This window comes from Mixophyes fleayi, chromosome 1 (assembly GCF_038048845.1).
Source record: "Mixophyes fleayi isolate aMixFle1 chromosome 1, aMixFle1.hap1, whole genome shotgun sequence".
Lineage (NCBI taxonomy): Eukaryota > Metazoa > Chordata > Amphibia > Anura > Limnodynastidae > Mixophyes > Mixophyes fleayi.
The window spans coordinates 307,769,316-307,783,184 of record NC_134402.1 but is presented as its reverse complement, the minus strand read 5'-3'; the positions used below and the strand labels follow the sequence as shown (position 1 = coordinate 307,783,184).

General features: G+C 39.6%; 1 protein-coding gene across 3 annotated transcripts in view; it reads right to left on the bottom strand.

Annotated features, from left to right (window-relative positions):
• CARMIL3 (capping protein regulator and myosin 1 linker 3) overlaps nt 1–13,869 on the bottom strand; it is a 51,289-nt gene that overhangs the window by 21,073 nt on the left and 16,347 nt on the right. For all 3 annotated transcript variants that reach the window (XR_012692602.1, XM_075211302.1, XM_075211305.1), the window contains exons 13-25: nt 13,647–13,756; nt 12,520–12,597; nt 11,320–11,396; nt 10,851–10,955; nt 10,059–10,128; nt 8,725–8,806; nt 8,504–8,600; nt 5,065–5,119; nt 2,911–3,083; nt 1,590–1,658; nt 1,337–1,430; nt 335–430; nt 128–256 (exon numbers count right to left, since the gene is read on the bottom strand). Coding sequence is in view for 2 of the 3 variants with exons in the window: in XM_075211302.1 (XP_075067403.1) it covers nt 128–256; nt 335–430; nt 1,337–1,430; nt 1,590–1,658; nt 2,911–3,083; nt 5,065–5,119; nt 8,504–8,600; nt 8,725–8,806; nt 10,059–10,128; nt 10,851–10,955; nt 11,320–11,396; nt 12,520–12,597; nt 13,647–13,756 (1,235 nt within the window). In the remaining variant the exon portion in view is untranslated. The remainder of the gene's footprint in view (nt 1–127; nt 257–334; nt 431–1,336; nt 1,431–1,589; nt 1,659–2,910; nt 3,084–5,064; nt 5,120–8,503; nt 8,601–8,724; nt 8,807–10,058; nt 10,129–10,850; nt 10,956–11,319; nt 11,397–12,519; nt 12,598–13,646; nt 13,757–13,869) is intronic.

Genomic DNA, 13,869 nt, shown 5'->3' with positions numbered 1-13,869 from the left:
CAAATTATTTTTTGTGCATTGATAGTGTAGCTTAGCCCTTAGTCTGCTTATGATGCATACATAGATTACCCAGTTTGTTTCATAGATGTGCATGTAACTTCTAATTGTCAGAAAGGGAGACACTCACAGCTCGACAGTTCTTGGCATCTCTGAGAAGCTGTCTTGCACACAAGATGTCTTCTTGTACGGCTTCCAAGTCACAGGACCGCAGAGCATTAATGTGATCATGTATCATCACAGACAGAGTGTGCAGCATCTAGTAGTGTGAGAGAGAGAGAGACTGTGTATGAGAGTAAACAGAGAAGAAGGGATGGACAAATGAGAGCTACAATACCTGTTCCGCACTGCTTGTGACACCCTGTTGAAGTCGCAATGCTCTTTGGTCAGAGACAGTCAAAGTCTGAGAGTTTCGAAGGAGACAGCTGTGTATCTGAAAGGAAAATAGGACATTATTATTACATTATATTTTAAACAACCTATTTGAAAATAATGATAGCATCATTTATAAACAAAAGTAACAAATAAATAGGCATTAAGCATAAAAACAGTTTAAATAGAGCGATATAAAACATTTGCATAGGCAGCATACAAATCACAGCAAATAGCAAAAATTACCCATATAATATCATACACTTTTTCTTCCCCATATGTACTACACTTCAGCTGCCTCTTTTAATGCTGCTTGTACGTCTCTATACTATAAACATGGTGCAACAGCTCCTAATGTACATTTCTTTATGTCAAACACTCCTTTTGAATTTGCTGATTTGCCGTTATTGCATGGTGGAAAATGTCACTATTCAGTATAACAATCTGCAGCTTTTTCCAATAAACGGTCTTCAAGTCCAACTTGCTTATAGATATACAGGGTAGCGCTATGTCTGACAAATGTTTTACTTACACTATAGCTTGGTAATAACAATAAAGCATTCTTCCATTTTAATAATTTGGCCATTGAGCATTGTCTTCTAGTGATCCTTATAGATTATTTTATATGCTATCTCAGTAGATGAGTATGGCATATTAAGTGACATTGGGCCTGATTCATTAAGGAACTTAAATTAAGAAGTTTCTTATTTAAGTCTCCTGGACAAAACCATGTTACAATGCAAGGAGTGAAAATGAGTTTTCTGTTTTGCACATGTTAAACACTGACTGTTTTTTCATGTAGCAATTAAGAAACTTCTTAATTTAAGTTCTTTAATGAATCAGGTCCATTATGTACAAAAAAAGCAGAATTACTGCCCAAAATAACTTTTATCCATTTTTTATGTAAACATGTAAGTGATATATAATATTAAAATAAGGTTCAATTACTGTGACTAATGTCTAATACCTTCCTCCAGGCACTTTCAGCCTTCTCAGGGTGTCTCTGGTATGCTTGACAGATGTCACCAACAGGAAACGACATGAAACGAAGGGTTCTATTTCTGTGAGATATCAATATGTAGAGAGACATTACATTGTGGGCAAAAAAAAATTTTTGGGTGGACTTTATCAATGGAGGGAACATATTATAAATATTTTGTTAGATTGTATTTAAGCTTTTAAGGTCACATGTGGGTTACCTAATATTCTTTTCAACTCACTTCTCAAGAGCCCGAGCTACATCCATAAACCCAGAAGCTGACACTGCATTCCTGTCCCAAAGAACAGACCTGAAAGGAATTGGTAAAAACCAATATTTTAGGCAAGAAAAAAATCACATTTTTAAATGAATATGCTAGATTATGTTGTTGCAATATAGACACGCTCCTGCTTATATCTTATATTGCACACAAAATAAAACCACTAATAATTGCACAGAAAGCAAGAGAAAAAGTACAGTGTAGTTGTTCACATAGAGTGGGAATTAATAACAAAAGCAGAATATTGCAGAACTAGATCTAGGTCTTCCTGCTTTGTGGTACCATGTACTTGTTATTCTGCATTTACACCACTCTTTAGGGTTTCACACACAAACTTGTGTGGCAAAATGGCACAGATAGCGGGAGATCCATAATGATTTTGTACACAAAAAAATAAGATTTCATTTTCTGGAAGGTAACTGCTAAAAAAAAATACATAAATAAAATACATAAATAAACCCCTTCAGTTTGTGTGGCTGAGAGTTCGACAACAAATGTGGCTAGTTTGCTAGTGAGTCGCTGACCAGCTCCCAATCTATCCACTGTCTGCACCACTGCTCCATGTCAGTGCTATCAAATGTCTGGTGCAATGGGAGATTCCACCTACAGAAAGACTTAGGCTGGGTACACACTACAGGTTTATCATCCGATTATCGGGCCAATCATACGATAAATGACTGTTATGTCCGATATTGCATTAGTGTATACGCTCCCACGATCAACAATTATCATTTCAAAGCACATCGTATCCTTTGATTTGATTTTTAAACGGACTAAAAATCTCATTCAATGATGGAACGATGTCGGGCAAACTCTGAAGTGTAGGCAGATCTCCATACAGTTTACAGAGTCACAATCTTTTCAGCCAATGGTTATGACAGATAAGGAAGGTAAATCACAGATCTGAAGGTAGATCGTGTAAAACATTTACATGAATCAGTATGCTGATGGGGACTTTCACTCATTGGTAAAATCGTTAAAAATAACTCATTGGCAGAAATTTTTGTAGTGTGTACCTAGCCTAAGAGCCACAACTTATCCAAACAAGATTCTTGTTCCATACTAGCTGGGTTGATTAGCATACAAGCCTCTCTCCTGGCAAATGGAGGGGAAGATAGTTCTATCATTATTTTCCTTTGTTTTTTCATTCTGTTCTTATATATTTTCCGTTGTCTAGTTAATCAATACACCACTCCCCCGTCTTCTTAAAATGGTTAACTTTTTACAAATTTAATTTGCACAGCTTAGGTAACATTGATTGCAAGAACATTTTCCAACTCACCGCAGTGTACTATTTATTTGTAAGGTTTTGCCGAGCATCTTTGCTCCAATATCTGACATCCCATTACCACTAATATCGAACTCCTGAAGGGATGTGTTACTCCCAAGAGCATTCAGAACAATGCAAGTACGAGACTTTAGGCGAGAGTCTGCAAGAGACAGAGACTGGAGGCACTGAAAGAAGATGAGACAGAGGGAAAAAAGAGATTGATGTGAGGGTAACTAGATAATGAAAACAAATATTATCATATATCTGTATATTACTATATAACTGGCACAACATTTTCACCACTCAGTGTTATGCTCTGTTTCGTTTATTTCATGGAAATGTTGCAAAACTTAATGCAAAAATATCACGTAACTCACACCTTGCCAATCAAATGTTAGCTTTCATTCTAACCTGCGCTAGAAACATGACAGCTATAATCGGATTGTATAAAAGCAGGGGAGGTAAGAGAGAGACTGAGTAGATGTTCTAGCAGTATAAAAGCGAGGAAGCACGGGAGGTAAGAGAGAGAATGAGTATATATTCTAGCAGTATAAAAGCAGGGGAGGTAAGAGGGAGAATGAGTAGATATTCTAGCAGTATAAAAGCAGGGGAGGTAAGAGGGAGAATGAGTAGATATTCTAGCAGTATATACGCAGGGGAGGTAAGAGAGAGAATGAGTAGATATTTTAGCAGTATAAAAGCAGGGGAGGTAAGAGAGAGAATGAGTAGATATTTTAGCAGTATAAAAGCAGGGGAGGTAAGAGAGAGAATGAGTAGATATTCTAGCAGTATAAATGCGAGGAAGCACGGGAGGCAAGAAAGAAATAGTAGATATTTGAGCAGTATACAAAATAAGAAATTGCTTCTTCTTGTATTTTTGGTTGAAGAAATGAAATATAATTATGTCTACAATAGATCATTTTTGTTTAACATATAGACTACTAGGCTGTCATTTCATATGAAGACAACTTTGCCCATCATCACAGTATCCTGAACTCAGCCATAAAACACAGTGTGAGTACTGAGTAGATGCAGCTTGATTATGTGGGAATGATGCAGCCTGAACTGCTTTCTCTGCAGGAGTTTGCAATGTTAAGAAGTAGCCTTCATGTCAGTGGTATATATTTCTTCTCACCCTGGGAGACTGCCAGGCACAGGGGAAAGCACAGTGGCAGGAAAAATATGACTACCTCCTGATCTGGAGCTACATCTGTCACTTCCATTCTGATCACAGACCTCACATCAAAGAATGATGAAACATGGACAACAGCGTTTAGCTCTGCAAGAAACTTACATGTGCCTCTGAAAATGCATGGATCTGTTCCGGCACTCTCATTAATGATTATTTGACCATGGAACACTTTTTTTTCTTCTACTTTCAGCAGAACAAGAAGAATAAAACAGTGTTCCATGTTCATGAGCGATTATATTACTCATAGGAAGTCAATGTGAGGTCTTATTCACGAGGCATAGTCATACATTACCATCATGTTTATAATGAAATGGAAAAAAACAACCAAAAACTCAGCTTCCGTTCTGTAATATTGGTGTAAAGTAATTAATCACGCTACAGCCAGCTCTGCCGCTGTGAGAGTGAGCTTTGTTCATTTAGCCCTAATTGCACAAAATATTGTGGTATTGTTTTGAGAGTTACTTTATCACTTTTAATGAAACTTTCAATATTGCACATCTATGAATACAACAGTGTTGGTGGAGTGTGGGGGTAATATATGGCAGCCTTAACTAATTAGATAAAACCTGTTTCAATGACAAATTAATCTCTTATAAAAGTGGAGTAATAAATTAGTTACATAGGAACCTGCTGTGCAAGCAATACCAAGCAGAGCCGTAACTTAAAATTTTAGCGTCTGGGTCGAGAAGCAAATCTGCTGCCCCCCTAGACCTCAATTTTAACCAAATGAACATAAAATATTCATATACTGCGCCCCCCTCCAGGGTTGCGCCCTGGGTGGTCGCCCCTCTCGGACAGCCCTAGTTATGGCCCTGATACTAAGTACATAGACAGTCAAAGGTAGCATGACTTTTTTTAATGTCATGGCAGCATATCTGAAGCACTAAGACAAGAAAAGTGAGGCACTCTGCCCTTTCACAGAACACATCAAATTTATATATTTTTTCAGCTGATTTTATTTCAGTGTTACTTACACAGTCTTCATCTTGAAGAACATTCACAATTCTTTGCAGGATCTCCTCAAGGACCCTGAAATTTGGGAGGTTGTAACATATAACAGTCTTCTGTCTTTCAATAATAGCTCACTATTATATTTATGTCTAAACACAAAGCAATATTCACAAAACGTTTCCCTGCTTTCAAAGGACCTTGAAAGTGAATGCGCTTAGTTGAGGAGGCAATTGCCTGTACTCTGTATTAGTCAGATTGGTACTTTAGCCTCGCTGTTAAACGTCCTATGGAATGCTCACATGTTCACACAATGGGGGTCATATAGAATGTCTGAGGCACAGTGCAAGATCCTCTTTGGTGATGCTGTGTGGACTACCTTGCACCTACTTCTGTAGAGCAGTAGATTTTAATTTGAGAACAGAGTATTGACATGAGATAAGAGAGTGGAGCGGAAGCATTTTTTGAGGGATCCTTGCTGTGAGGCAGGACACAGACATTTCTATCCCACAAAAAGACTTGCAACACCATAAATCTGTGGAAAGATAAACAGGGCTACAGAGTGGTCCTCAACCCTCCCTCTATGCATACATATGTTTGGCACCTTATCTTAAAAGATATACACACAGGGCAAGTGTGATACCTGACTTTGTAGAAGCAGAAGGGCACATCACTTGAACAGTACTCCGCTGGTCACCATTGTGGGCTTTGTTTACCCAATTTGAGGCTAGTCATCATCTATGGTTCATCTTTATTAAATGGTACAATATAGTTAACAATAGATTGCATCAACATAGTTAAAATGAACGAACCACTGGAGTGGTTGCGTTTTTCTACAAAAAATATCAGATATATAATTTTTAACAAAGAGAAGAGAAATTAAGAAAAAAAAGAAAAAGTATAAGACCACACCGCTCGGACAGCAGCCGTAGAGGTAGACAAGAAGGAGAGAGAGAGAAAGAGAGAGAGAGAGGGGAATCGGGGAAGAGAGGGGGGAGCTACCTCATTGTGATTGTGATTAGCATGGGTCAGTATCGAATGAGGAGATGGGGATTGAACTCGTCAACTGTGCTAGTTTCCCTTGTGTCCTGAAATGCAAACCACAATCACCAAGTGGCATAGTAATCTGCAAACTTGTCCGCTGCAGAGAAAATTAATTCATCCATTAATCTATAGAATTCTATTCTCTGGAGCCACTCCCTGATGGACAGGGGTGTGTGGGACTTCCAATGGGTCAGTATCACTGCTTTGGTGGCTGAAATTAGATATTTTAAAATAGATTTTTTTGAAGCTAGAAATCGGAGAGTTAGTTTTGTTTAGCAACCAAAAAGGCAGGATTATCAGGGAGCTCATCACCCAAACTATCTGTAGAAACAGCTATGACCTGTGTCCAAAAAGGTCAGAGCACTGCACTGTTCCACCATATATGAAGGGTAGGTGCCTGGAGCTTCCTGACATATTCAACAAACGCTCGGAACTCCCAGGTAAATTCTTGCTAAATTGGGCCGGGCATCTATACCATCTTGACAAGACTTTGTAGTGAGTTTCTACGACTACTACACTGGTGGAGCATGCATGAGTGGATTCGAAAATGCTTGGCCAATCTACTGTCTGGATTTGGTTTCCCAGGTATCATTCCCAATCTCTGGTAAATCTGGGTAAGGAGTTATATAGATTTTCAATAAGAAGTGAATATATAAAAGAGAGGAGATGAGGAGGGCAGTCCGAGGCTTGACAAATCGATTCAAAGGCCGTAAGATCCCTTGTGTCTTTGCAGGGAGGAACAGAGGTCAGAAAATGCTTAATTTGGAGAAATCTCCAAATTTCAGAGTTTAGCAAATCCCTTGCCTGAATTACTGCAAAGGGAGACACACCCCTGGAGTTGATCAGCTGGCCAACTCGTGTGACACCTGCTCTAACCAATGTCTTGAATGGACCGACTCGCTCGCCCGGCGGAAACAATGGATTATGAAAAATTGGAAGAAAAGGGGATATAGGTGAGGAAATGTGAGTGAGTAACCGGAGTCTAGACCACCTTGAAATGGTAGGAGCAATAGTGGGGTGTTTGATGGAAGGTAATTTTCTAAGCAAACTGGGGCAGGGAGGGCAGAATTGCATCCTCAATGTCAATCCACTGTTTCTCACCACATTTTCCTTCATACCACAATGCAGTCATGTTGGGAAGGATTTTGGAATGGACAATCCTTCCCAACATGACTGCATTGTGGTATGAAGGAAAATGTGGGAGTTGTAGACCCCCCACGTGTCTGCGGCGGTAAAGAACATCATGTTTAAAAACGGAGTCCCCCCCCATACAAAGTTTCTCAATAGTCTCTGTAAGTCAACGAACCACCTGTCGGGCATATGGATTGGGAGCGTTTGTAGAAGATAAAGGATGCGGGGAAGGATATTTATCTTAATTATGTTAATCCGACCTATCCATGAGAAGGCCTTTTCCCTCCACTCTCTCAAATCCATTTGACGTCGTTTTATTAGAGGACCAAAATTAAGGTCAAATAGCCGTGACAGGTCGCTAGGGATTACCACACCCAGGTACTTAATATGATGGGAGTGCCATTGGAAGGGAAACGCTTGTTGGATACCCTCTGCTACGTGGGTAGGTACTGAGATATTAAAGGTTACCGATTTCGAATAAATAATCTTAAACTTAGACAGGGAACCAAAATGGTGGCATCTATGCTTCATCTTTGCAGAAGGCCCACAAAATAAACATTCTTTTACAGCAATGTAGTGAGTCTCTATTACAGAGTTGAAGTAACGAAACACAATATGGTGTTGGGGATCCCAGAGTCTGTGCCTCATTGTCAGTTATGCAATACATTGTATTGGGAGCTGACTCCTTTGATGAACAATGGCACACTGACACTTGGAATCACAGCTAAAAAAGGTTTAAGTCTAACATTACTAACATTAAACAAGGTTTCCGTAGGTGAACCTGCAGAAGGATCATCAACGAGACCCGCCCCCCCTCCGCCAGGTAGAGGCTGCGGAGAGAGAGAGAGAAAGAAAGAGGGGGGCTCTCCCTGACGGGGGGGGGGGGGGGGGGGGGGGTGTCTCCTTAATGAATAAAAAAAAAAATCACAAGTCAAATTAATCGTTTTCATAATATTTCACCCTCCTGAACGTAATACAGGGAGCCTTCCACAGAAGCAAGGACGTGATTGAGGGACACCTCAAAATAGCTGCAGCGCAGGCAAATCTGACCAACTATATCAAACTCATGATGCTATGTAGTCGATTTTGAATAAAAAAAATGTCCAACCTGAGTTCTGTGAGAACAATAAAAATGTGATCTGATCTTTATTGTTCCTGGCAGGTATTGGGATATAGAACTAATTTGACCTTCTGTGGCATCAGTATTAAGTCTAGTATTAAATTTAATACTAGAGGTTTGATCAAATAAAGTAAATCCCTGTTCTCAGTTATAACAAGAGAGATTCTCACCGTGACTTAACTGAGAAGTTTCTGCCAATTGAAAGATGTTTGAGGTGTCTGCTTCTGCCCAAAGCTGGTACAAGGGTGAGCAAGTGAGAATCCAACCCTGATAGAAAAAGAGAAACAGAAAGAAAGCAGAATGAAAAGGGGACAGTGCCAAAAAAAAGAGAAAAGACTATATAGTATACAAAATATAGATGTAAAAGAAACATCAAAACATAAGTTCTCACCATTATCGGATATATTCAGACTACCAATGCTGCTGATTGGAGGAAAAAGCTCCTGTAATATCTGAGCACCTGCAGAGCGCAGCTGGAGAGGTAGTAGAGAAGTGGAGGTTAATTTTCAAAATAGAGAGCAAAAAAGAAGTGCAGGGCAGGGAGAGTGGCAGAGTCAGAGTGGCACAGACAGTTTTCATATCAAATAGACACAAACAAGTAGGCTTAATAAAAGGAATGAAAAAGACATCATGGTGTCCCTGAGGAAAGTAATATACTGAAACGTTGGAATGGATTAAATACACCCTTTTGACACAAACTACAATTTGTCTTAAAACCTTGAGTGCCGCCTCACCTGGAATCTATTTATTGTACTACAAAGAAAAGTGAAGTACTGAGGAAGGTAATGTACACATGCTATTTATGAGTGCTAAGCACCTGGATGCTAATATATATATATATTTATTTATTTTAGGTTCAGTGGTCCATTAGAAGACACATAATAATTATGAAAACTGTTCTACATGTAACTGAAGAAAAGGCGATGTAACCCCTAGCACCTAATCAGACAATTGGTTTCATTTAATAAATTGTACTTGGAAAGGACAGGTAGAGTCTGGCTTTTATGCACAGTTCTTTATGAGACAGTCTTCATAAGTGCCATATGTATATATGTAAGTGCCATATGTATATATGTAAGTGCCATATGTATATATGTAAGTGCCATATGTATATATGTAAGTGCCACATGTACACACATGCTGGAAAGAGAGAGAAATACGATAATGTAAAAGAAGCTGGACTCGGAATAATTGACAATAAAGATGTCAGTTGCGCTAACTGCAACTATTACTCATGTGTTAGCTCTCACATGGTCCAGCAACATGTAGATAACATGTCATGAAATCAACACGAAAGACTTATAGATCACTGCCTTAGGTGTATCTGTGTCAGCTCATTCTTGTTATTTGGCGTGTTCACAAATACCTTCCCTGACATCAGAAACCATACCTGTTTAGGCAGCCTATTGCTCTCCACCAGTTGGGGGCCTAACACTGGCCACACAGGGACTTTACATTCAACAAAAATTTAAAAATCCCCAGGTTGTCTTTCTCTGCACTACACTATGCAGAACTTTTCTTGTACTGACATAGCCCCAGGGGCTGGCTGGGCTGGTGGGAAGGGGGCATATGCCCCCCCAGGCCGGTACCATAGTGGACTACCTTGGGATGGGTCACTGGGTTAGTTGCATTTATTTTCCTTTAAAATGTTCCTAATAGGCTGCTGAGCCACCCCCAACCCCCGGAAAAAGTTTGGCAGCCCTCCCCTGATTAGCCCCGTCTTACCTCACAGCTGCTTAAGTCAAGGTGAACATCCTGGAGGTGAGTATTGGAACAAAGCCCCTGCAGCAATGCTCTAAGTGAGGAAAACGGGGGTGATAGAAATAAATATAAGTCATCACAAGTGGTGGTTCTTTTGTCTTATTAAATACTAATTATTTTGATTATTATCAGCACATTAGCCAGTATACAGCTCCATGCACTTGGTCTAATCAGTACTGATTCCTAAAGGTTAGTTCACTCTACCTTGAATGGACACTAACATTGATATTTTTGCTTATAACTCTGCATCATGTTCAATATCATTATCAGGGCCTGATTAAGGGTTCAGGTCGCCCTAGGCTAGTGCGCTTGTAGCGCCCCCTCACCTTCCACGCCAGGCAAATACGTGGTAGGTAAAAACAAACTCATCCTTAATTTAAAAGCTGGCTTCCTTCACCCCCCCCAGCTCCACCAATATTTATATTCCAGTGCTTTTGAAACTCAGCTCCCCTTTTTAAGAAGAGCACACCAATCGTTGTCACCCATCTCCTTTTCATTAAAATCAACTGTCTGCATGCTATGCTTGTCTCTCCTACTTGCTTATCTTCAAGCACCTGTCCAAGGATGACTCATTGCCTTCAGCCTTTACCATGGAAATACCTCAAAGTTAAAACCTCACTACATTTTTATTACTTGTTTTGGTTTTTTTTTACTTTGGAGAACAACTATTCTCTTAAATTTTAAAATTCATTTCAGTTTCCAAACATTTTGACCTTATGATTTTTTTTTAGGCAACTGTGAAACTAATTTTCTCACCTCAAGAGTTCTGGGGGCACTTTGGTTCCACTCAGTGATATGTGGGATAGTGACAAAGAGCTGCCGAAAAATTTCTCCACAGATGGCAGTGTCTCCGGTGTTCGCCTGGTGGTAAGAAAAATGCTGACACATCTAAACTAAAACCCACTAAACACATAGTATTCCCTACATTATGTACAGAACAAATGTGGTGTTGAATGTACTCCAACTGAGGAATGCACCAAACATTGTCCCTATAAGAGACTATGATCCACAATCCTCTCCAGAGGAAATTTCCACTCAAATCAAATAAAGCCCCAGACAATCATCTGAACCATCTTGCACATGGCATCCTCTAATACCAATTTAGTCATTTTCTTAATATATGGATGTTTTAAAATAATGAAATATCATGTAATAAATCATTTAATCCACCTCAAAGCTAATACTTTTATCAATTTAAACATTTATATAAGAAAAGGACACCCACCGGTGTGACAGAGAGTTCTTAGAGAGGTCAAGATTTGACAAACAGGAGCAGCAACCAAGAGCTAATGCCCCAAAGATCTGAAATGAGACAGTACAGCTGCAGTATCCCCAAGTCATTTTTAATTGTTTTACTTCCTCCGTTCATTCTTCTTTACTAATGTTAAATCCAGCATTCAACTGCCTCCATCCAAACTGCTTACCCTACTCCAACCACATCACACACTGCCAATATTCCAGCACTAAACTGTGTCCATCCAGATATCTTTCCCTACTCCCATCACATCACAGACTGCCAATATGCCAACTTTCAACTGCATCCACGCGCCTTACACTACTCCCACCACATGACACACTGCCAATATTCCAACATTCAACTGCCTTCATCCAAACTGCTTACCCTACTCCAACCACATCACACACTGCCAATATTCCAGCACTCAACTGTGTCCATCCAGATTTCTTTCCCTACTCCCACATCACACACTATCAATATTCCAGCACTCAACTGGTTCCACCCAGACGTTTTACCCTACTCCCACCACATCACACAATGCCAATATTCCACCATTCAACTGCATCCATCCAGTCGTCTTACTCTACTCCACCCACATCACACACGGCCAATACTCCAGCACTCAACTCTCTCCATGCAGACATCTTACCCTACTCCCACCACATCAATCACTGCCAATATTCCAGCACTCAACTGTGTCCATCCAGATTTCTTTCCCTACTCCCACATCACACACGGCCAATACTCCAGCACTCAACTCTCTCCATGCAGACATCTTACCCTACTCCCACCACATCAATCACTGCCAATATTCCAACATTCAACTGCATCCATCCAGTCGTCTTACTCTACTCCACTCACATACCACACTGCCAATACTCCAGCACTCAACTCTCTCCATGCAGACATCTTACCCTACTCCCACCACATCAATCACTGCCAATATTCCAACATTCAACTGCATCCACACTCCTTACACTACTCCCACATCACACACTGCCAATATTCCAACATTCAACTGCCTTCATCTAATCCGCTTACCCTACTCCCACCACATCACACACTGCCAATATTTCAGCACTCAACAGCTTGTACATCTACCGTAGCTACTGAAAACCACCAGCACCCATACATTTCTTCCACTCATGGCCCATGTGCTGCTTCTACATATTGCCATCCTTCTCTTACAGTGTCCACAGCACAGTCTGTTCCTGAGAGATCCAAATAAACCAACGAATTTGGATGAGACAGAAAAGTGTAAAGTGCCTAGAAAACAGAGATTTAGTAGTTATTTAGTGGATGGAAAGCAGATGGAATAGGGTGGATTTAATTCAGTTGTAGAAGAAGGTATGTGTTATATGACGTATTAGGAAACTAGTATACCACATGAAGAAAAAGGCTTCGAGCAGCCTGTTATGGGACAATAACTTTTTGAAATATTAACTGGGAAGAGTCGATATTTCAGGAATGATTGAAATGCAGGAAAAGGAGACATGTGTGAGAAGTGTTAAAGCAGATGCTAGGACCATGTATAAGGTTATGTAAATCATGCAACTTAATGATGGGAGGGTTAGATGGTGCATGCAATGAGAATGGCACAATGTTTGTGAGGTGTTTTGACATTAAACTCTGAAATAGATCATTTCTATTTCTATTAAATATCTGCTTGAGAAATATACCAGAGCAACACACGTCTGGTTCATCAACACCCGTTTCTGGGCTTAAACTTTTCCATCCATAAATAAGTAATACTCTCTAGCCTCAAGAAAACTGTGACTGGGTTGAATAGAAAATTACAGCTATTGTGAAATATTAACTGGTTACATTTATATATATATATATATATATATATATATATATATATATATATATATTGGATTTTACTGGAGTAACACATGATATTATTTATGCATTGACTTATAAGAAAAATACACCATAATTGTATGGGCATACAAGAGGAAATAAAGCAGCAAGCTTCTCATGTTGTTATCCCATCATGCCACAGGCAGGGAGAAATAGTTTATAGGGTTTTTATATGTTATAATTAAACCAGTTAATCATGTGTTTGCAATGATGATGAACAGGTAGAAAAATGATCAAAGATGTATTAATATTGATATGAAAAGTCACTTCTTTGTTTCTAAAATTAGTGAAGACAGAAAGGAACCACAATGCTATTACTTAATAATAGCTTCCTGATGTAAACATGCATGGATTGTTATAGCTTTTGGTATTATTGGTTGCGTTGTGACATCATGATGGATTTAGGAAGGGTTATAGAAGTATGGTGATATCTGGTTAGGGGTCAGTCTCACATTGGTCTCCTCGCTCCCGAGAAGTCCAGGGTTCTTACTGAGAGTCAGAGAGTGCAGCGAGGAGGAGAAAAGAGCATTCTGGCAGAGAGACTGACACAGAGAGAGCGCTCCTACAGAGAGAAAGTCTGATAGTAATATACACACATAAACAACATTAAACATGCACCGGTTTGTCACACGCACAGTGGCACAAACACTCACTCTTTTTAAATACCAAAGTATT